The 25,408-nt window shown below is 36.4% G+C and overlaps 1 protein-coding gene across 1 annotated transcript in view; it reads left to right on the top strand.

Moving 5' to 3' along the window:
- Positions 1-25,408, top strand: part of LOC138705862 (solute carrier family 7 member 14) — a 317,782-nt gene that overhangs the window by 134,893 nt on the left and 157,481 nt on the right. Inside the window, exon 2 of the mRNA XM_069834549.1 lies at positions 17,934-18,105. Coding sequence (XP_069690650.1) covers positions 17,935-18,105 — 171 coding nt within the window. The 5' untranslated portion in view covers position 17,934. The remainder of the gene's footprint in view (positions 1-17,933; positions 18,106-25,408) is intronic.

Genomic DNA, 25,408 nt, shown 5'->3' with positions numbered 1-25,408 from the left:
GAGAAGCTTTTGTCATCTAGTCTGCTGTCAAAAAATCTTAAAGTTAGAATTTATAAAACAGTTATATTACCGGTTGTTCTGTATAGTTGTGAAACTTGGATTCTCACTTTGAGAGAGGAACAGAGATTAAGGGTGTTTGGGAATAAGGTTCTTAGGAAAATATTTGGGGCTAAGAGGGATGAAGTTACAGGAGAATGAAGAAAGTTACACAACACAGAACTGCACGCATTATATTCTTCATCTGGCATAATTAGGAACATAAAATCGAGACGTTTGAGATGGGCAGGGCATGTAGCACGTATGGGCGAACTCAGAAATGCATATAGAGTATTAGCTGGGAGACCGGAGGAAAAAGCCTTTGGGGAGGCCGAGACGTAGATGGGAGGATAATATTAAAATGGATTTGAAGGAGGTAGCATATGATGATAGAGACTGGATTGATCTTGAACAGGATAGGGACCGATGGCGGGTTTATGTGAGGGCGGCAATGAACCTCCGGGTTCGTTAAAAGCCATTTGTAAGTAATTCCACAGTTACTCCACTATCACTACGTCATTACCCCGTAACTGTCCGTAACTGGTTATGTCTCAGAATCGTGGAAAGGGAGGAAATCAAGTTGTAGTTACTTAACGGACCTCTTTTGTTTCAATTATTGTAATATTATGTAGACGTCCAAAACCGAACAGCAAATGTTTTCAGGAAAGGTCTAAAACCAGCCTAACAGCAAGCCACTAGCATTTGCCAGCAGAAACAGGTAGGGGAAACTGAGATGCGACATAACCAAAAGGACGAACAGATGAATTTGTTGTGTAATTTAAAAGGAGTCATCCCAAGAATAACTACTCTTACGGCCGGTTTTACCAAACTTCGTTATCATCATAACGTCTCGTTAAATAATTTAATGACACGTTAGTCAGTTTTTGTGTTTCACCAAGTATCATTATTGCTAACGCATCTTTAAATTCATCTTTAATTTATTAGGACCTATTCGTCGCGTTAAAACAGTAACGATGCGTAAGAAGTCAACAACATGGCGGACGTAATTATTCGTTGATGAAGTTCTTTATTTAGAACTTCAACATAACGACGAACTTATATGTTGTAATAACACTCGGAATAATCATTTTGAAGATTAAGTGATAAAGAATTCCACGAAAGCTACACATTAAGGAAATAAGTAGTAAGAATGATTCCAGAAGAAACTGAATACCGGTATACTGTATAGGTTAGAATACGACAGACAGAAATCACCCACTTAACGCCTCTTCAACAGATTCTTCTCGCTTTAAGATAACATTGCGGGAAGTTTTGAAATGGTAATTGATTATATGAACGGGGTATCAAAAGCTGTATTGTCTAGATATGTGAATGAAGTATCAGACGTACTATCAACATTACAATAGTCATTATTTCTATAGGCCTAATAAGTTTATATCTAAATTTTATGTTGTCATAGACATCATAGATTGTGTACATGTTCCAATCGTATATCCTGGCAGAAATATAGCCAAAAGATTCTGCAATACAAGATCCTATTTTTCCTTCAATATTCAAACAATTTCATAGGCCTATGTAACGCTCCGTATAGAAAAATTGTGGCTAAACTAGCGCTGAGGTAATTTCCTTCGTACTCTGCTTATACACCTTGCACATACGAATCTGTGACAAGTTACGTTTGATTAGTTTAGGTTTTTGTTATGCCTTCCATATACGATCAACTGCATTAACACAAAAAAATCCCTTATAAATTCAACGATTTTCACTTCTGAAACCAGCAGAACTACCTCAGCGCTAGTTTATTGAAATTGTAATAGGTTAGAATACGACAGAAGGGAATCACCCACTTAACGCCTCTCCAACAGATTCTTCTCGGTTTAAGATAATGTTACGGTCTACACGGATAGCACAACATTCCAAAGGAGGGTGCCTTTTAAATAGAAAGAGTGCAAAGAGATTTTCTTTTAGGAGACAATGGATACCCCTTAAAATCCAAATTAATGACACCTCTCCTGAATCCTGCCACACAAGCATGGCAAAATTGTTACAGGGTACTAATAAATCTGCATGAAATACAGTGGAAAAGTAGTATGCAATTTATGGAAGAGGCAATTTCCCGTCCTAAATTTAGGCCTAATATAACTGCTTAGAATGCTTTGTGTGGCATCAATTTTGAAGCTGTCGACCTTATAGTCCGCTAAATTTTCTTAGATTTCCTTTAGAAGTTACAATGTAACTGCTCTACATTCCTATTATTTACATTTAGAAGCAGCTGTCTTTTTTTTTAATTGCGGTGTGACAACATACTGTATTTAGGAAGATGTTCTTAAAATTACTGCCGCTTACCCGTTTGCCTATGATTGTTTCCTCATGCCAAACAAAGTCAGCCATGAATCATATGCAACCAATGAAATTCGCGATTTCGAAGCCATGGTCGTATGAAAAACAAAACATGCAAGATACAAGTACAAAATCCCCTCGTTAGTAAACGCATGTTAATTTTAAAGATACGAGGCTTGGCGAAACAGTCAACTTTTAAAGATCCCGTTAAAATTAAACGATCCATTTGTTGACAAGTCGTTTGTGCTGATTTAAAGAAGCTTGGTGAAACCGGCCATTATAGTATTACCGGAGACCGAAGTAACGGAAAATTACGTGCAGAGTCAGACTGACAATGCTATACTTCGGGACACAAGAATGCGGGCCTGAAGTTCTACCGGCTTCCAGCTCCACTCTGTACCCCTCGCCCGGCGGTGTTGTCACTTTATGCGTCATATCTTTAGTTGCCTGCTTCATCTCGACACGAGAGGGTGCTGTTCTCTGTAATCGGTGATTTTGTTAAGTTGTGACCTATTACTATGAACAACAGGTGATATTTCAGGTAATTTTTTTCCGATGAACGTTATTGAACAAGTAATAACTACTTCACTGTGTTAATATTATAAATTTTGGTTGCAAATTATCTCGTTGACTAGTTTCGATCTGGTTTGCGTCATCCTCTGAATCCTAGTGAGTTCCAGCGCGATCTTCTCACTAGGATTCAGAGGATGACCCAACCACGTCGAAAGTAGTCAATCAGGTAATTTACTACCAAAATTTATAATATTAACACAGTGAAGTAGTTATTACTTAATATAATATAATATGAATATTTATTTTGTTATTCAGTCTAAATGAATTATCAGTATTTAAAAAAAACATCAATACAATTTATAGATATAAATATTCACTGAAGTCAAGGTTAAAATAATGCTAACGTTTTCGCTTATTTGGCATCTTCAGGCACTTTTCAAGCAATATCATGTGATAATTAATTTACAGTAAATGGAATAACTTTCGAATATGTACAATTGTCAAAAAAAAAAAAATAAATAAAAAGTGGCCGCAGTCGTGAACAGCGAATATTTTCTTACACGATGCATGTGCTTGTACAAGCAGTTCCGGAACTATGAAAGTGTTCCATATCTGTGCCTCGTAGACCAGCGGTAGAGTGCTTGTTTAATGATTCAAAGGTTGTGGGTTCGGGCCTTCTTCAAGTTTTCATTTTATTTTTTAATCGTTCTTTAGCGATGTAAATGATATTCAAATTATCATTTATACCCAGTTATCATTCTTTATGGATATCACGTTATTTATATTTTGTTATCGTTCTTTAGAGACATGAATAAAATTCAAGTCATCATTTGTATTCTGTTATCGTTTTATAACGATATGAATAATAATAATTATTATTATTATTGTATCTCCAATAAGGGTTAGCCCTATTTTACATATGTATGTTAGGACTATAATTTTATACACAAAAAAGATAAGTATAAAGAGAAATGGAAAAGAAAATTAAATTAGCTTTCGCGATGTAAACAAAACATAAACAATCAGTAAATTAGGCATTGCGATTGCAAAACAAATATCAGTTATCAATTTGAAACATACAAAAACATTAACAACACACATACGTAACACTTCTATAACACAAATATGCAGCTTTCCGTACCATACATCATAAATTAATACACAATAGTCACACAAACACAATCAAACTATAATTACGACATTGCGACAACATCAAGCATCCCATAACTGACTCACATACATAACAAATCAAGCATCCGTTGCAACACATACACTTCAACATAGTAACCACACTTTTAAAAGTTACAAATTTGGCTCCAAGAAAAATAAATAGGACACTGTTACTAATTACTATTCTTCTACAATTTCTTAAATACATCTGTAATAAATCTGTGAAATTCCGATATGAATAATATTCAAGTTTTTTATATTGTTATCGTTCTTTAGCGATATAATAATAATAATTTAATAATAGTAATTTATTTAATCTGACAGGATTAAGACCATAAGACCTTCTCTTCCATCCTACCAGATAGCACATATAAATACAAAAAAGAAATACAAACACTGATGAAAATGATACAAATTAAGTTAAAGCCCTATAGAGGGTCAACAAAGTCAAAAGTAATAAATAATATTCAAGTTATCATTATATTCTGTTTTCCTTCATTAGCATTATAAAATAATATCCAAGTTATTTATATTGCTATTGTTCTTTCGCAATATAAATAATCTGTATTTTATGTAAGTAATTATTATAACACAAATAACCATCTTTCTTTGTAAAATAGATAATTAAATACGTATCCTATAATATCTTATATTAATTAAACAAACCGATATTAATCATTTATATTGTTATCGTTCTTTAGTGATACTGTATAAATAATATTCAAGTTATTTATATTGTGATCGTTCTTTAGCGATATAAATAACATAAATTTAATATTAGGTTTGGAAAAATCCAGTTGAATAATACTGATATTAGTTTTTCTTCTTATACTATCTTCAACCACAATAAAATGAAAAGGAGTAACGAGGAATTGAAGCTGAGACGTTGACATCTAAATTCCGACGTTCGTCCGCTGAGCTACGAGGGCAAAAGTGTGGAAACATTTTCGAAAAAATTGGCCCAATCACACTCTAAGATTTTCTGATGATTCGTAGAAGCTAGTCCAGGATGCTGGGGGCAAAGGCTAATTGAGATTTCCCGGTCTCTGATTGGGTCAAACATCCTGATAGAATTAATATTTAACCCTTGTCGTGACTTTCGGTGAAGTCCGGAGGGCCCAATTAGTCAAATCCACTCTCCTCACCTCCACGCTTGGGCCCCCTGGAATTTAATAAGATGCGAAAGAGATAGTGGTGTGCGGAAAGCAACGGGATGTTACCGCATTTAGGCCTATCCTTCCCAAGAAAAACTGCAAACATGAACAAAGGAAGCTTTTAATAGAAGAAGAAGGATCTTCTGCGGACCTCTGGAAAAAGAACTAAGGAAGAGACTAGTGAAGTGCTTTGTGTGGAGTGTGGCATTGTATGGGGAAGGAACATGGACATTACGACGAAATGAATAGAAACGAATTGAAGCATTTGAAAGAACGGTGCGTGTGAAGTGGACAGACAGAATAAGAAATAAAATTGTGTTTGAAAAAGTGAGTGAAGAAAGAATGATGCTGAAATTGATTTACTTACTTACTTACAAATGGCTTTTAAGGAACCCGAAGGTTCATTGCCGCCCTCACATAAGCCCGCCAGCGGTCCCTATCCTGTGCAAGATTAATCCAGTCTCTATCATCATACCCCACCTCCCTCAAATCCATTTTAATATTATCCTCCCATCTACGTCTCGGCCTCCCTAAAGGTCTTTTTCCCTCCGGTCTCCCAACTAACACTCTATATGCATTTCTGGATTCGCCCATACGTGCTACATGCCCTGCCCATCTCAAACGTCTCGATTTTATGTTCCTAATTATGTCAGGTGAAGAATACAATGCGTGCAGTTCTGTGTTGTGTAACTTTCTCCATTCTCCTGTAACTTCATCCAGCTTAGCCCCAAATATTTTCCTTAGCACCTTATTCTCAAACACCCTGAACCTATGTTCCTCTCTCAGAGTGAGAGTCCAAGTTTCACAACCATACAGAAGAACCGGTAATATAACTGTTTTATAAATTCTAACTTTCAGATTTTTGGACAGCAGACTGGATGATAAGAGCTTCTCAACCGAATAATAACACGCATTTCCCATATTTATTCTGCGTTTAATTTCATCCCGAGTGTCATTTATATTTGTTACTGTTGCTCCAAGATATTTGAATTTTTCCACCTCTTCGAAGGATAAATCTCCAATTTTTATATTTCCATTTCGTACAATATTCTGGTCACGAAACATAATCATATACTTTGTCTTTTCGGGATTTACTTCCAAACCGATCGCTCTACTTGCTTCAAGTAAAATTTCCGTGTTTTCCCTAATCGTTTGTGTATTTTCTCCTAACATATTCACGTCATCCGCATAGACAAGAAGCTGATGTAACCCGTTCAATTCCAAACCCTGCCTGTTATCCTGAACCTTCCTAATGGCATATTCTAGAGCGAAGTTAAAAAGTAAAGGTGATAGTGCATCTCCCTGCTTTAGCCCGCAGTGAATTGGAAAAGCATCAGATAGAAACTGACCTATACGGACTCTGCTGTATGTTTCACTGAGACACATTTTAATTAATCGAACTAGTTTCTTGGGAATACCAAATTCAATAAGAATATCATATAAACTGAAACTGATTAGAAAGAGAAAAAGGAATTGGTTGGGTCTCTGGTTGAAAAGAATAATAGACGACATTAGGATATGTGGATCATATGCGGAGACTAAGAGGAAGACAGGAAATAGGAAAAATTGGAGATTTCTGGGTTTGCAATGAAAGACCTGCCCATGGACAGAACACTTATATATGTATGTTCAGAATGCCTGGAATATCGTGTCTAAGAAGAAGTCGCTATTTGCAAAGACTAGTCAATTCTATGCCCACTCGACTGCAAGATGATCGAGATAAGAGGAAGATAGACTAAATATTGAATTGTGGCTTTTTGTTTTGTTTTTTGAACGCTTAATTGTTTGAATGTTTTAAGGCCGACGCCAGTAAATGTGTTTTGTTTATGCCACGAAAGATATTTTTATTGAGAATAAAATCTTTTTTTTTCCATTTGCAGCCACAATATCGTAATGATAAAGTCATGGCATAATAATATATTAATGAACCTGGTGTTAATTACTAAAATAATCGTAAAAGAGAAAGGAGCCATTATGTATAGTTTGTCTCTCTCAAAAAAAGAACAAAAAAGAACATAAAAAGCACGAGGTTGTAGTCGAACGCAGGACCTCATGACTAAGAGGCCTGAACGCTACCATTACGCTATCGAATAACACACAGAATACTTCAATTATAACTGTAGATATCAGGCAACGTGGTCCAACAACATGTAACATCGTCTGTCTCCGAATTGTAGCGAAGATACCCGAATGGAACTTTGTTTCAGGAGAGCAGGCACTTTTTCTTTTGACAGCTGAACATTAATCAATCTTAAAACTAATATTAAAATCATGTATACATATTAAATAATAAACTATAGTTGAGTTAATTATTGTTTTAATATGTGTGATAGTTGAACCAATTATTAATCCTCATCTCTACTTAAATTTACGACAACAATTATAACAACTATAGAACAAAGATTAAATTGTAGACATTAATGTGATCGAAGGCATACATTAATAAGACATTTGTAGAAGTAATCAATTTTTATTACAAGGTAATATTTCATTAATTTGGATAACGTTCATCAGTGATTAATGTGATTATGTAAGTTTTGAAAGACTGTAGATATCCAAGAATGAACAAATAATTTTTTGGATTATGCAACGGACTCTGTGACGAGCACTCATATTCTGTGTTGTGCTTATTGTTCCTTAATTGTTTGCATTAAAATATTATTATTCAGATTATTTAGGGTGCATGTAATAAAGATAGTAATGGACATTAAATTTTCAAATATGATTTTATTTAAATAACATTTATTGGTTTCTATCAACATAAATTGAAGGATAATTTAAGAACAATGCTTTCTAATTCTCAAAATTGGCGTATCTACTTATGCAATTTTCATAACATTCCTGTGACGAATAAAATATTCATGTTGTGTTCTGCTCTTATGGTTTTTTAGTTGTTTGCATTACAAATATTCAGATTATTTTAATAAGTATGTATAATGATAAAACAAACAGGGAATACATTTTCAAATGTTTCCTTTTGAACGTATAATTGAAGGCTAATTTATGAACAACGTTTTAAAATTCTTAAGATTAGAATATCTACTTACGTAACCTTCATAACAGAAGTGACAAGAATTACACGCTTTTAAAGAATAAATTACGTAAGTCCATTTCGTCTTAAGCACTGGTTTACTTTTAAGACTTCAACATGCTCCTGTTACAGTAAAGAAGAAATACAGAGCATCAGCTCAATTGGGGAGCAATGCACTGGCCACGTATGACCTTTAGAACCGTATTCTTTTGTTCTTTCCTATAGACTTAAACGTAAGTGAAACGTAACTAAGTAAATCAATGAAAGAAATCATCTTTCACTATTACATTGTTTTTTGAGGTAGCGTCTTCGCTTTTCAAAGTATCTTTGTACAAGGCTGGAGAGAAGACAGTATCCACAATTACTTCTTTTAATTCTAGATCTGTGTCAGAAGGTCTCCTGGACCTCTTTGAATGGGCGAGATCAGAACCCCACGGAGGACGCTTCAAAACCTTATTTTTGCTACAGCGTACCGGTGTGTTTAAGCAGCGTATACACTCAGTTCGCAAAAAGCGACAGCTACTCTCTGCTTTTGTCTGGTTAAATGGAAAATAGAGCCGACATTACAAGTAACTACAGCAACAACTGGAAAAACATGCTGGAACCTGCAACACCCAATACAGTGAGAGAGATGTCCTCTATAGGATAACGCATAGCTAGGAACAATAGTTCACAACTGAAAGATAACAAAATTGTAGTCCACCGCTGAGGAGTAATAATTATCATGCCTAACCGTGAAGTGGACTCGGGTTTAAATCCTGGTTAGGACAAGTTACCTGGTTGATGTTTTTCCAGGGGTTTTCCCTCAGCCCATTAACAGCAAATGCTGGGTAACTCTAGGCGTTGGACCCAGGATTCATTTCGCTGGTATTATCATCTTCATATCATTAAGACGTTAGATAACCATAGATGTTGAGAAAGCGTAGTAAAATAAGCTACTAAAAAAAAACAAAAACAAAATTATAAGTATCATATGTTGCAGTTAAATTCTGACTCGCTCTTAAGTAGGCCTATCATATATGCAGTTAAATTCTGATTCGCTCTTAAGTATCATATATTTCACTTAAATTCTGACTCGCTCGCTCTTAAGTATCATATATTGCAGTTAAATTCTGACTCGCTCTTAAGTATCATATATGCAGTTAAATTCTGATTCGCTCTTAAGTATCATATATTTCAGTTAAATTCTGACTCGCTCGCTCTTAAGTATCATATATTGCAGTTAAATTCTGACTCGCTCTTAAGTATCATATATTGCAGTTAAATTCTGATTCGCTCTTAAGTATCATATATTGTAGTTAAATTCTGACTCGCTCTTATATAATATGGACAAAGTCTGTTAAACGATACTACAAATATTAGTGATAATTCTTAACTTAAATTTTGTTTATCATCTGCAAATTTTAATATAAAACTATAGAATAAGGCAGGAATTTTTATTACGATATTGGGCAGAACAGAAGACAGAGCTTCCTCCTGTAAATATAACACTAATTCATTAGCTTGCACCACAGTCAAACTATATAGTTTGTTATTTTACCACGCTTTATCAACTGCTATGGTAATCTAGCGTCTGAATAAGATAAAGGTGATACTGCCAGCGAAATGAGTCCAGGGTCCAACGCCGAAAGTTACCCAGCATTTGCTCTTAATGGGTTGAGGGAAAAACCCCGGAGAACTCAACCAGGTTACTTGTCCCAATCAAGTTTTGAACCCGGGCCCGCTCGCGTCACGGTCAGGCATGTTAACTGTTACTCCTCAGCCGTGGATTAATTACGCTATATAATACAGAATCTGAACAATCTTCCTCTTTCCAGCGATAACCGATGTTTTCATTTACGCATTGGCGTTACTTTCCAGGCGGCTGAAGTTTGAAAGTTCGTTATATCGATGGGCATTAACGAAAAGGATCGTTATAGTCATTCATTCATTCATTCATTCATTCATTCATTCATTCATTCATTCATTCATTCAGTATTCTGCCCAAGGGCAGATAATTCACTGCAAACTCAGCATTCTCCAAGACGGTTTTCTGGAAACAAAGTGTTTTCAAGAGTGAAGTGGACTTGTGATTTAAATAATGCATTTTTGTAGCTTCATCAACCAAATTTGTTTCACTTTAGCAAGTGGTGCAAACAACACAGGAAGTTGAGAAAAGATGGCGTTAATGTCAAGCAATCAGAAATTGAATATGAATCAGAAATGTTAGTTTTCGAATATGCTTCAATTAATAATTTGTGTGAATCATCTTTATGCTTTTGCTTTATTGTTCATTTAACGCAAAATGATAATGATAAGTTAACAGGACCACGAGTGAGCATTATAGGAAATGTGGGAGTATATTGACTAATGTAGGTTGTACAGTCTCTTTGCTTTGTTAAAACATTGTAGTTGCTAATTCCGTTTCATGTAATGTAGGTTTTGGTGTATGTAATTGACGCTGGGTGAAGATAGTTTCTGTGATTTGGAATTCAGCCTAGATTAGAGATGTTTGTACGTTTTTAATGCTATTTTCTTAGAGACCAACTCTTAATCAAACGAAAGCCGTCACATGCCTGATAATTTTCAACATGAAATTGACTGAAAACGCAAAAAGGTTAAAATTGTAACTTTTCAACAAAAATATATTACTGTTTAAAATGAAACGTAAATAATTTTACTGGACAAATGGAGGAATAAAACATGATTGGATGTAAATTTTATACTGAAGGACAAAAACAATCACAAAATATTAAAATATAAACCAAAAGAACGGAAGAATATTAGATGATCGAAAATGAGACGGATTTTTTTGAATTCTGAGCGAACTTGAAAGTCTAAATGAAGTACTTGAATGTAATTATTTAATTAAAGCACCTGGATAAGTTCGTCATCTATCACAAAATATTAGAGGGCTGCACATAAAGTAACTTCAGTTTTATTGTAACAAGATAGCAATGTGGTTACAGGATTTGTTCACAACGTTTGAAACTACAAACTTTGATTCATTTTTCGACATAGTTTCCGGCTAAATTGAGACATTTCCAACGTTTAAACAAGATTTTGAATACCGCAGTCATAAAAGTTTCCCGCCTGCATCTGTACCCAATCTACGACACTGGAATGTAACTCTTCGTCATCGTCAAAGCGCTGCAATGCAAGCTACTTCTTCATACGCATGAACAGATGGTAATTACTAGACATCAAATCAGGGAGGATGGAGGAAACACTTCCAGTTGAGATCTTGCAGTTCGGACGCAGTACGCTGTGCAGTATGCGGACGTGCGTTGTCATGCAAGAAATCACCCAGAGCACAACATGATGGATTTCAGTCGCTTTGCAGTTTTCGTCACAAGAAATCGTATCACCGAGCATATCTCACTGCTGGCGAGGTTCTCAATTAGAGCACACATTTTGAACACGCATAGCACTGCGAGTAACAGCCGCACGATCTTCTCTGTACCATTGCTCGAAGCGAGCTGAATCACGTAACATTCACTGCAAAGACGGCGTTGCTATGCCGATTACTCTTTATATGAAAACGGAAGTTACTTTATGAATAGTCCTCGTATAATACAAAAATGTTGCTACACAACAAGCCTTGAAACCATGTGCATTTAATTGTTATGTCAGACAAATACACAACTGAAATCTTTAGATGATGCAAATCAGTTCGAGACTATTGATCCTGAATATACACTTCTACTTAACAACGGAATTGAAAATCATTTAACTATTGCCTCCATATGAATTTCTAGGCTTTCACGGTGACTGTAATCAGAATTAGACTTTTCGGGTAATACACTGTGTCCTGGAATTTGAAATTTCCAACGTTTCGGAACTACATAGAGGTTCCATTTTCAGTGTAAGACCAGAGAGGTCGCCTACTCTGTGGGGCTCGTTGCACCAAGCTAATCCGGACAGCTGGGCCTCCATGTCTTTTTGCGTAATGCTTTCGATTCTGAAGTTGTAACAAATCGAGGATCCAGAATGAACTAAAAATTATTTAATTTGGTTTGATATCATTGGAAAGAAATGCGTGGGCTTCCCAAACAAGCAGTCAGATTTTCGGCGTGAGCAATGGAAGAAATTTATCTTCCGTCCACGGGACTGGGTGTTTGTCCCGTTGTTTTGTGGTTGTCCTGTGATGTCTCAGCGGTGGGTCTGTGCTATGGTAATCCCATGACCAGGGAGGCCCGCACTTGTAAGATGTCTAATGTTTGATTCAGTGATTCTCCGTCCCCTACCTGCAGTGATGTATAAGACGAAAAATGGGGAAGATTAAACCGGCTAAGAAAGAAAGACGAAAGATAATTGGAAAGATCTGATGCATTCGATTACTGAGCGAAGTCTCTTGATATGATATGAATTACGGATGAAGGATGAGACAAGTCGACGTGCAGTGAGGCCACTGATATAGATCCATCATGCTAAGTCAAAAATGCTTACTTAGGCGAGAGATTACTGATAAAAGTTTGCCTATCAGGAACAAGGTTCTTTTAAGTGCCATAAATCTATAACACGGGACAACCAGTTGTACCTTTCTTCCGAAGAAAGTCATCCAAATTCCTTAATTATTTATTAACGCCTCCATATAGAAAACTCAGATCTTCCTGGTCAGTGCTTATCTACCGAAGTCTGCAGTTTTTCCGAAGTGGGTAACAACCTGTAACGCAGAGTGCATTACTCCTATGGAATTATGGGCGAAAATCATGATAATACAATTAAATGCTGACTTAGGCAAGAAATTACTTGTACATTTTACCTGAAATTCTATCAGGCCACTACTAGTCTGATGGCGTTAAATATTATCCCGGTGTGGATAACCTGCAAAGCGGAATTCATTATCCCTATGAGATGATGAGCGAAAGTCATGATAGCGTAGTTAAAAATTTTTGAGGTGAGTAAGAAGTGACTGCACATTTTTATTTTACTTAAAAGTCTCCCATTCGAGCACAGGGTTCCTTTATGCAGGTTACCTAGGGTAGGGCCCATACATTATGGAACTGGTGGGTTTTTTTCTCTTCCTAAGGAAGCTAAGGAAATTTATTTATATCACTTTAAAAAAAATCCGTCTTTTTCACCGGATTTGGATCTCTGAGCTTAGAATCTAATGATAAACTTAGTAGCTAATCATTCTGAAATTTTTCGTGGTTTCAGACTAATTGTCCTAGAATGGATTTTCAGAGTAGGAATTTTAGATTTTTGTTCCCTTTTAAGCATTTAATTTTTTCTTTTTTTTTTTTTTTAACAAGGTGACCTCGAATCATGCCAACTATGTTCTGCAAATTTTAAAACTCATAACAAGGCTATTAAACTGTGCAATGATTGAAAGAAATTTCTTAAAATATTAGAATTAGGAGCCACCTAAGGGAATTAAAAAATATGTTAAACTTCCCAAGTTCTTTACATTAATCAATGTGCTTAAGGAAATCTTTTTGCGCTATCCTGCATTTCGAAACACACTGTACTGAAATTAACAAATTGTACCACAGCTGGAATCATGTCGTTATCTTACGTTTATTGGCTTCACACTCCCCTCTTTCCCCTGCCGTAACATCGGCGGTCGCTATAGATTTCCGATGTCTCTCTCTACGCGTGCAAGCTGCCTATAGGCGCAGGAAAATATAGGTGTGATACAAATGTTGCGGATGGGAGTGATATCAATGTAACCGTATATATAATATTTTTCTTGTTTACATAATTATGAATAAATATAAATCACTTTAATTTTTTAAGTATTCATAATGTGAAGACTAGACATATTTTATTGTCCCAAAAATAAAAGGAAAGAGATTTTATGTTGTATTTTTAAGTCAGTCATGATACCATCATCTGTGATACCTAGGAAAAAATATGCAGTTTTTATACTTTTTTGTCTTCCATCTTCGACATTTTGTTCATTAATTAGTGCTATTTTCTTTTCTTTCGTTCCTTTATTCGTGGTTTACTTCCATGTTGTCTATTTCGCCCCCGATTTCTTTCTGTCCTTATTCTTTCCCATCCTCTTTGCGTCTTCCGTCCTTATTTGCTTCTGTACTCACTATTTTCGACATAAACGTCTATCCTAGAAACTTGGCAAATGTTGACATTTTATGTAATATGAAGATCCTTAAATTGACTATTGGGTGTAACACTATCGTTTTAATCGATAGACGACAGTTTCCAAATAAAATGTGTGTAAAAGAAAATAGCATCACACGTTCATAAGATAACAGTCGGCCGTGCAATTGCAAGCGAGGAAAATCTATTTGTACTACAAGGGAGGTATGGTGTTCAAAATTGAAAGAAAATGGAAGGATCCATTACATATCTATATGTGAAGGTTGAAATTGAGAACTTTTACAAAAGTCAGTATTGCTTTGTTTTAAGTACTGTATAATCATGAAAGTAAAAATGACGAACAGGTAAAACTTAATGTGCCAAAAAAAAAAAAAATAAAAGAAGTGGGAGAGAACGTAGAGGGAGTGTAGGCAACGCAAAAAAAAAAGAAAAATAATTTTACAATATGTAATAGCTGTAGGCCTAAATAATAATGCATGTACATCAATATAAATGTGCAAGCTATGAAATATGAAAAATGCTGAAGGGAAAAAATATATTATGACGAACCTTTTAGTAATTTTAATAAACATTTTATTGCCAATAAGATTGGTTACATTTGTAATGTCTGTGACAGACTGAGGTAGGAACAAGTCCTGTGAGATTAATTACATACCAAGAATAAGAATATATCACGCAATACAAAGTATTCGTATTTCATAAATTCAAGTCCCTATCACTTTTTAATGTTAGACGTTTAAGCGAAGCCCTATAAGGATAAAACTGTCCAATTTTTTTAACACGATGTCACTCATGGTACCATGGAAACAGAATGCAAGAGGTTCTCCACACGGCCCGTCTCGCTCTATTCTCTATTTAATGTGCTTCGATGTTTTCTCGCTCGATCTGCTAGGCAAAAGCAGCTGTTCATTCACAGCTGAGAAATTTCACTACAAGACGACTGACTGGGTGTTCTTTCAGGACCAGGTAGCCGCTACTTTCCACCACTTTCTCCAAAAAGTTTCTCCGGCAGAGAGAGATAGGTCGATTAGCGAACTGACGGAGTGCATCAGAAAGGCAATGGATGCAACAATACTGAAACGGCCTTCGGAACTGCGGATGCAGTTCCTAGTTTATTAGGAATCTAAAATCGCCCGTGATCGACCCTGGATATTATGGACGCGTACGAAGTTTTACATGTACATAGAATTGAGACGAACCGCTTGCACAGGTGGATCAGTGAGGAAGTACATGAAACTGCTCTGGATGCTTGAAAGTCTGAGGTTAAGGCGATCAGCAGCCGAAATATGTCAAGATATCTGGCGTGTAACTCGAAGCTTGTCCAGTCCGTCCCAACCTATTCACTCACTGAAAGTTGCAACAGACCTCACTGCCTTTACTTCGGAGCAGAAGATCACGTCAGACGTTCTAGAGATACTTTTCAACCGGTGGATCCAAATTTTAATTCGTCTCATGTCAGAGCTGTTGAAGACTCTGTTTCAGACCACTTCAAAAGGCGGACGAGATCACCTAATTCATTCGACGCCTCAAACCTCGAAAGGCTACTGGTGCCGACGGCATCCAGAAAGTTGTATTGCAGCATCTTCTTAGGTCAGCTATTAGGCGCACAGCAAAGACAGCATAACATCTTGACTTCCGGTCAGTATTCCTCAAACTGGGAAGAGCCTCACGTAGTCGTCTTTCCAAAGCCGAAAAGGAAAAGACGAATCAAAGTAATAAACTATAGGCCCATTAACCTTCTCAGTTACCTGGTTAAAACTGGCGGATTGGGTCATACATAAACGTCTCACTGGAGTAGTGTTGTCGATATAAGAAACGAACAGTTCGTATTCCATCCTGGTCGTTCCCCTATACTCAAGACTCTCCGCATGACGGAGAGCATTTACCTAGGCACAAAGTCTCGGCCGATATGAACCTAGGGAACGGAGGAGGTATCAGCACGGTCCACCAGGTATTCTTATAAAGCAGGAAGATGGGGAGGCTATTGTTGTTCTCCGGTTTATATAGGTAATCAGTAGTACCCCTTAATCTTGCCGCTAATACTGCATTTGCTGCTGAAATATCCTGGAATAATAGTTCGCCAATCCTAATCCTTTCCCAATCCAAATTGAGTTGACGGGGCTGAACTGGCTCAGGCAGCCCGGAATATGGCATTGGGAATTGCGAGGGCAGCGACTTGCACGCATTGCATGCACGAGGCTCTTCACTCTGACCTATTCCCAAACACAGCTTAAGACAGATTTAACTGTCCCGTGAACCATTTCCAATTTGGACTGAAGGAGCTGAACTCGGTTACTAGTGACCTGGAATACAGCATCGAGAATGAGTCAATAAGCATCAAGCATTCATTGCTTGTTCGAGGCTTTAGATCAGGTCTCACCCGTAGCTTGTTTTAAGCCAGAATCATCGTCTTTAATTTCTACCTCGTTTCCTCGTTCCTTAACTTCCTTGTCACTTTTTCTTTCTAATTTTTCTCTATATGTTTTTTGCGTCATGTTGATTTCCTTATTTTTAACACTGAATAACGTTTATCTACGAGCCTGCTCTAGACACAAAATGTAAGTTTCAATTGCGCGTAACGCTATTAAATGTCAGTAATATAATATCTTTAAAAGTTGGACAACATCAAACCTATATGCAAATTAAAGAGTAAATAAAGAGCTTTCTATCTACGTATATCCTCTGATTGAGGTTCTGGCTGATCTGTACATCTATTATCAGGCAGAATATCTCACTTGACGGTATGTAGCAGAAGTATTTGTATGTATCTGAAGTCTGACTAGTATAATATGTAGCTAGTCGGCGATGTATGCAATGGAGGGGGAAAGAAATTGATCACCCTACCCCATTATTTCCTGGCCTAGTTGCCTCATAAATGGTACTCTGTTGATATCACTTGTGAGTTTCAGATCTAGGCTTAATTTATGTTATTCCTTAATGAATATTTTATACATTGTTACATAATTATGATTACCCAACATATGCAACAATTTTCGCTAACTCCTCTTCAATCGCTTGCAACGCGCAAAGTTCAAGAGTTGGCTCCATATAGATTGCGAGTAAAATACGTCAATAAAAGGAAGCTTTGAAAATATGTATTCAGATTTTATCTAGCTTTTATGATATACGAGTTTTGGTACAATTTTTTTTTTGTTGCACTGAAGAAGAATATTACGCAGTGTTCTGTGACGTCATTTACACATAAGATATGTTGGCGCGAAGAAAGCGTACCGAGTACATGCACGAATATATAGTTGGTTTACAAATAAAACACATTAAGTCAAAAATATTACTCCTGAAAAAAGGGCATTTCATAGTTCTTGACAAAACTAAATCCTCAAAATATTATTTCTAGTAAGTTGTTTCTGTCTATCTGCATTTCATTTTCCAATAATTCTAAGTTTATACACATCCATTATGTACATTATATACGCCTTTTTCTCAGAAGTAATATTTGCGACTTAATGTGTTTTGCTTCTAAACCGACGACACTGTAATTATTTAATAAAATTCGAACCATATATATACAAATCCATTACATAATGTTATTCAACGGCAATTTTGGAACCGAAGTTCCCCTGCTAAATTTTTCTTTCTTCCTTTTTTCCTTCCATATTTCTCTCTTTTCTGTTTCTTTTGCTACAACTCTGTGTTCTCCACATCAAGTCGCTGTTTTATTCTTGCAGCATGAAACTCGGCGTGTTCCCGCAGCTGAACCAGCTGAACAGGGCGGACCTGAAGCGAGACGGACTCGCACTGTTCAGTAAACTCATTCGCACTAAGAATGTGGAAGGGCTGCAAGGAGAAGTGCTCCACGGGCCACCGCAGCCCCAGGACCCCAAGAAACTCAAGTTGAAGGTCAGTTAAATTTCTTTAGTAAACAAATTTAAGCCCTCTAATTCTGAATCTCAAGGTACCGGAGGTAATATTATTTCATTTAACCTACAGAGAGGCGAGAAATGACCAAAAACACTTTGCCTGAAACTCTCTATAACGGACAGAGGTATTTTATACGACATACAATAAAATTACGTCACGGACCTCCTTGTTTTATATCCATCTCGGAGGAAGCATTACTAAGATTTTCATCACCCTTCAAAATCTATCGTCCTCGGTCGGGTTTGAGACCCGAACCTCGCATTCAACGACTAGCGTGATATTCGCTAGACCACTGAGGATGACATCAAGGTGTATATTTAATGGAAACGGTCATGTTGTCACTAAAAAGTTAAAATGGTAGAGAACTATTGCAACAGGCGAAGCTGTAAAAAATTATTATGAACGAGAAAAGAAGATTTGGATAACATTTACCTCATTCTGTATGGAACGACCCATGAAGAAAATTATAGTATAACAAAAATGTAAACGGTACAAATTCAGACTGCCTCCGTGGTCTGTTCGCCAGCATGCTGGCTTGCAGATCCGGAGGTCCCGGGTTCGATTCCCGGGCTCGGCTCCCGGTGAATTTTTCTTGAAGAAAAAAATTCCCTCGGTGTCTAGAGTCTGAAAATTTGTATGATTGTGAGTGTGCCGGGTTAATATTAATTAACCAATCATCACAAATATAAAATACATCAGGACTGTCGCTGGACAGTAACCTGAACACACATTTCAGCGTCACATTGTTGACAAGTAACTCCATCTGTTAGCACAACCATAAAGCATCTAATAGGTGCTATAGAGTTACCAACAATGAGAAAAGAAAAGAAAGGTACAAATTCTATATAGCCGGATGCATACTGTTGTTAATATCATCAGAAAGATACTGACTTTCACGTGTAATTTTGATAATGTTACTACTAACTTACAAGCAAACATTCTCATGGGGGCAGATGAAAAAGTTAAATTTATTTCTTCCACCATGTTAATAATATCAAAACAAGTGCTTATACAAATTTTGGCCACACGACGCAATTACGAGGCCGTCCAGAAATTGATTTTCTTTGGGGCCGTTTACAGAAAAAACACAATTTCATGGAAAGATTTATTAAAACAGATACAGCAATTGTTGAGCTATTTTTCAACATATTCCCCACTGAAATTGAGACATTTGTCATACCATGGGATCAATTTTTGCACCCTTGTGTCGTGTTGTGCACCTCTCTGTTGATCCCACGGTATGACAAATGTCTCAATTCTGGTGGGGAATATGTTGAAAAATAGCGCAACAATTGCTGTATCTGTTCGAATAAATCTTTCCATGAAATCGTATTTTTTTTTGTAAACGGCCCCAGGGAAAATCACTTTCTAGACGGCCTCGTAATTGTGGTGGAGTGGCCAAAATTTGTGTAAGCACTTGTTTTGACATTATTAACATGGTGGAAGAAAAAAAATAACTTTTTTATCTGCCCCATGGGAATGTTTGCTTGCTAGATTATTATTTACCGTATACTTAATTTATATTTAAACATTTCATTTACTTATTCATAATAATTTAACTATTCTCTCCTGTGTATGTCTGAGTGAAGGCCTCAATGCTCTGTTAACCCCAGGCTACGGAAGGCCCACAAATGTATCGATGTATATAGTGTGTGTATGTGTCTACTGAATCGTCCCCTTCTCTACAGACATTAGTGTGTAAGACCTATAAAGGAGGAAATTGAACGAAAAATGAAAACAAAGACAATTTAACAATTACAACTATCATATTAAATCTATGTTTATACTGTCATTGTTGATTTATATCTGTTCTTGTTAATGCATAAGAAAACAATGGAAATTGAACAGCAGATTGTTTCATATCTCTTCTAATCTTGAAGCCGAAATGGATCATAAAAGCTGTAAAATCACCTTAATTGAGCATGATAAAGACGAACGATATCATCGGAGCACTGGTAGTTGTGGAGCAAAATGCGATCAAATTCTCTGACGTACAAAGCATTGAGATATAGTCCAATCAATAATCGTACGTAAGCAGATCATTATGCTTATTAGCACACAGAAAAAAGAGATATTAAATAATTGATATTTAAACTCACCAACAGATAGCTCCAAACAACCTGTAACAGAAAACATATTGAACATTAAAATTAGCAAATGCCGGGTTTTGAGGACTTAAAGTCTCAGATTATTTCGAGGTGTGAATTAGGATTTCATAGATTTTCAAGTGTCATTTAATATTTTAAAAAGCTTGTCTTGAGACATGAGAAAAGTCTTTATAGCATGGTTTTGATTTACATTATAGACGATGTAACAAAGCCACTCGCAAGTAGGCCATTTTTGTAGGTGTGTTGTTGTACCTTAAAATTTTGAAGTGATAAGAAATAGCATATAAATTTTATTTTGTCTGGAGTACTCATTCAGGAACAGGTTCTATTTCGTTTCGCTACGAATCTGCCACTTTTACTTTTTTATCTTCATTAAAATACATCACTCTTGTCCAGATTTGAATTCGTGAACCTCGCATTCAAAGACAGTTATGTTAACTACTAGACCGTAAGCATAACATCAAATTTAAAGGACTGTATTAATATATTAATTTGCGTAACAATTTGTGAGATAAAAAAAGCATTTGGATGTTTATTACAACATTAAATCCCCTATTATTATAATTTTTTCCCACATAATAAAATATTTTAAATGTATGTGCGGTGGATGTTGAGTCATCACCTCACATTCTGCTGGAGTGTCCAGATTTAAGCCACATCAGGCATCGACATCTCGGAAAACACGTGGGGCCATATTCATAGACATTCTTAGCGCGGGCTTCCGGTGGATGATCAGCGAACTAACGTTTTTCGTATTCATAAACCAGAGTTAGCGATACGATGTGCTATGATTTCTGTACAAGTAATCACTCTATTGCCGGGGCTAGTTTAGCACGCTCGTAGCGCGGGCTAGCGAAATGTCTATGCATAGCACCCCTGATGTTTACCAAGAGATTTCAGGAAATGAAAGCCAGGAGCATCGTGAAGATGTTCAACCACTTCGGTCTCCGGGTTGATTTCTAGCTCATGGGGCGCACAATGGGCAATACCTGCCAAAGTGCTTCAGTAGGTAGTTGGCTACGCATTTAGTTGGGGGGAGAAAAAAAGTAATATTTCTTGTCGCCCTCTCGAGAACACATTTTTTAATACAGCCTAACTTGTACTTTTCCGTCTCACTCATATCCCTTCATTTCAAGAGTAGTATACTAAAGTCGATTTAAAGAGTTAAAAACGTGACTCAAAATCCATTTATTTAATTCCCAATTATTTCACTCGCCCACTATACGCTGCAGCAACATTTGTTACATCACTGCATCAATAATCAATGCCGCTTCGCCGGTTTAATTCTTGCGCGATATGTAGTACAGCATACCCAGATTTTAATCGTTTTCCGTTAGCTACAACAAGGATTGGAAATTAAATATTTGTTCAATAAAACCGATGATGCAGTGCAGTCTTTGAGTATTTCAACCGTGTTACAAAAGGTGCGAAATAAAAATACTGGAGAAGATAATGAGAGAATGGATACATTTCCACCAAATGAACCTGTGAGAGATAATATAAAGATAAAAAAAATTGACAGATGCATAGTCTTACTATGCTGCATATCTCCACATAGAACTGTGTGAGGATGCGATCACCTGTCGACAGTTGTGTCACTTTACTATGCTACATACCTTTACGTAGAACTGTGTGCAGGTGATGCGAGAAAGGAAACAAGGAGAATAAGAGGAAGAGAAGAATAAAAAGGGAGAACACAAGGGAAGCAAAGGGAATACAAGAACAAGGGGAAGACAAAGAGAACAAGAAGACAGCAAGGAGAACAAATGGAATATCAGAACAAGTGTAAGACAAGGAGAACAATAAAAATACAAGAAAAACAGGGGGAATACAAAGAGAGCGGAAAGGCAAGAAGAGCAAGGCGAAGAAAAGGATAACAAGGGGAATGCATTGAAAACAAGAGGAATACAAGAAAACAAAGGGAAGACAAGGACTACAAGGGGAAGAGAAGACGAACAACATAAAGAAAAAGGAGAAGGAAAGGAGAACAAGAGGAATACAAAAAATACGAGAAGAACAAGGTAGAAGAAGTTCAATTTTTTCGTGAGGTCAGTTCCCAAGTTATTCCGCCATGCCTAATGAGGAGAAAGATTTAACCACTTCATTACGAAGTAGATACGTGTAAATTGAAGGGTTCAGAACCATAGTGGGCCAAGGAACACGAGCAGATTTATCTAGAAAAAAATCAAAACTCGAGTGGGATTTAATTGACTATTACATGATTAGAGGAAAGTATATAAAGATTAGAAGTAACGAAGTACTCCAATACAATAAAATATTAATTGACTTACGAAAATAAAAAACTGTCTTCAAATTTGTACCATATTACGCTAGTAGATGGCAGTAGTGTATTATGAATAGCTGTTTTCTTATCAGTTGTGCCAACTATGGAATCTCCATTGAACTCTGTGGACGGTTACGGTCAAGAATGCTTTGTTGATTCAGTTTCATTTTTATTAAAACAGTTGCATTCCACTTCAATCATCCCGATCCCAGTAATCAACGTCACTTGACAGATGATTTTCAATAATTCTTAGTATTAAACAATCTCTGATACGTGACTGTTCATAATATCATATAGCAGAAGCTATAACCTAACCTAAATAATATAAACGAGTGTTAGAAAAGTTTTAATTAGGGATGATGAAATAAACAAGAAACATTTTAATTAACGATGATGAAATAAAAAAATATACATGAATAATTTTAAAAGAAACAATTATTGAAAGTAGGTACAATTTTCAAATTTGAATGTTTTTGTGGTTGGTGGTTCAGTTTATGTTATATTGAACGTGTGCGTAAAAGAAGTGAACTCGGTGATGTACATGGTGTATCCCTCAACTTATTCAGGATTTCCGAATGGTGCTCTTCATTTATTTGTAAGTAGAGTTTCAGGGAAGATGCATAGCTATGACCAGTGATATTTATTAATTCTTGTTCTTGAATGCCAGTGTGAGTCACATTTGAAAGTGCTGTGCATCGACTGGAGTGGTTTGTAATTTTATGTTTTTGACGTCCAGACCAGTGCAGTTTGAAATGTTGGCAAACAAAGAAACAAATGCTAGGGTAGTGATAAAAATAAACAAATGCTAGGGACGCGATAAAATTGTGCGATAAGCAGCCATGATTGGTTGAAAGACTTCCTTTCGTACCGTTTTATTGGTTAAAAGTAGCGTGACGTAGTAAAAGTGTGATAGTCACCATAATTCAATGGAAACATATAGCAAGTAACAAAGTATACACGTTAAAACTATGGTATTCAGTTAACTTTAACCCTTGCCTTCTCCGTTTTTAATAAATGACGCTTGGCCCACTATGGCTCTGAACCCTTCAATTATTACCTGCACTTGAATTGTATAAAATAAGATGAACGAGATTTCTCATTGCAGGAAGATTATCAGTGTCTCCAAGTAAGGTGTAGTAAGCGACTGAACTATTACATTATAGTTTCTTATTTAAGCCATCACATGTATTAGTCCCACGTCAAGAGTTGCTATGTAAGACGTCACCAATGGCTAGTGATATTCCCACTATACTGCCCCCCGGCACGGGTTCCCCTCTGAAGGGAGGTAACGTTTAGGTGCCTAGGAATATTGAAAGCACACGAAAGTCTTGAGGAGACTTCTGCGATTGGAATATGAAGAGAAATTTCCTAATATAGAGAGGAATAAAAATAAAATATTCAATGTACGACGACAGTGCTATCTGGATCACAGTATTTATTGAAATGAAATATTCGAAGCATAATAAACGTTCCTATCGTCTGAGCGGGTTGCGTAAGTACCGGTCATTGGAAAAGATAACGGTTCATGACAAATATTTTAACAAGTTTGCTGAACAAACTAATGCAGCAACAATGATGATCCTTAGTAGTGGGTAGTCCTGTTCCTCATGCAGTTCTGCTCTTAAGGTTCTTGTTTTCCATGCATTTTCTATGAGCGTGAAACGAGAGAAGGTAGCCACAGCTTTCACTTATTTACCTTACAGAGAATTCACATTGCAGTCTTACTGAAACCTGAACTTCGGTCAACGTTATGTCGACAGCTAGAGTACACGGACGTGAAGGAGGGGAGGCAAAATACTGCCACGAGCCTCAAGTAAACAAGGTTGGCAAGGTTGTGCAGTTTAGTCGTAATGGAGCAGCTTGAATTTACTAAAGCAAGAAGTTAAACCCGGAGAAAGTTTTGTGTTATGTGGCGTCCGTGGGAAGAATCTTCTGTTAATAACAGTAGTAGCAAAGAGCTCGCTGTTGATAGCGACGTTAAGTACTGATAGTAAAAGCAGTAAGCAACCCGAAGTCTCAAAAGTATATCACCCGAAGGTCGGGAAAAGGCTGTGCAAAAACAGGCAGCACGAGTATTTGAGATTGTTCATAAATTAGGCATATATTAAAATTGGAAGTAATACTTCGTCCATATGTGACACTGATGAGTTGCCGCAAGAAAAACAGCAAAGATTATAATTTATGTGAATATTGCAGACTACCACACTCAAAAGAGGCAGAGGTCAAATATTGACTACGAATTTCGATATCACAGACTCTTTTTTTTAAATTATGTTGCATATATGGGTTTAAAATTCTTACTGTTAAAGTGCAATTTACAAATTTGTTCCTTTTGAGATGTCATTACCGTAGCTACTTAAATTTTCAAATAAAGGGAATATTGCAACGCTGCATTCACATCTTTCAATGGTTTTTATTGTAATAACCACGCGCGTCTCTCACACATTCACTTACACTGAACCAGTTGGACGAATTAAATTCTACCGAAGCATACGGCACATTTTCAAACGCCCTGCTGTGTTTTGCATGGGCGAGTAACTGTAATGTGACGAATTTGTAGATTAATTCGATAGTCGGTTTATTTAAAAGTATTTTATTAAACTTCATGGGAGAAGAGTTCGAATTAAGAAAACTTGGAAGACTGACACTAAATTGGAATAACAAATTTGTACAACATGTAAAATGAAAAGTATATTATTATTATTATTATTATTATTATTATTATTATTATTATTATTATTGCGCGTACTACTACTATTATTCCTGGAGAATCTTTTAAGTGTATTATAAATTTAAACGCGCATTTCAGAAATAGATTGACATCAGTGAAAAGGATAACCTAAGAAAAAGCGCCAGAATTTCAAGATTGCAGCATATTACAAATTAGGTA

The sequence above is a fragment of the Periplaneta americana genome, chromosome 9 (assembly GCF_040183065.1).
Source record: "Periplaneta americana isolate PAMFEO1 chromosome 9, P.americana_PAMFEO1_priV1, whole genome shotgun sequence".
Taxonomy (NCBI): Eukaryota; Metazoa; Arthropoda; class Insecta; order Blattodea; family Blattidae; genus Periplaneta; species Periplaneta americana.
This window is presented reverse-complemented; position numbering and strand designations above follow the sequence as displayed.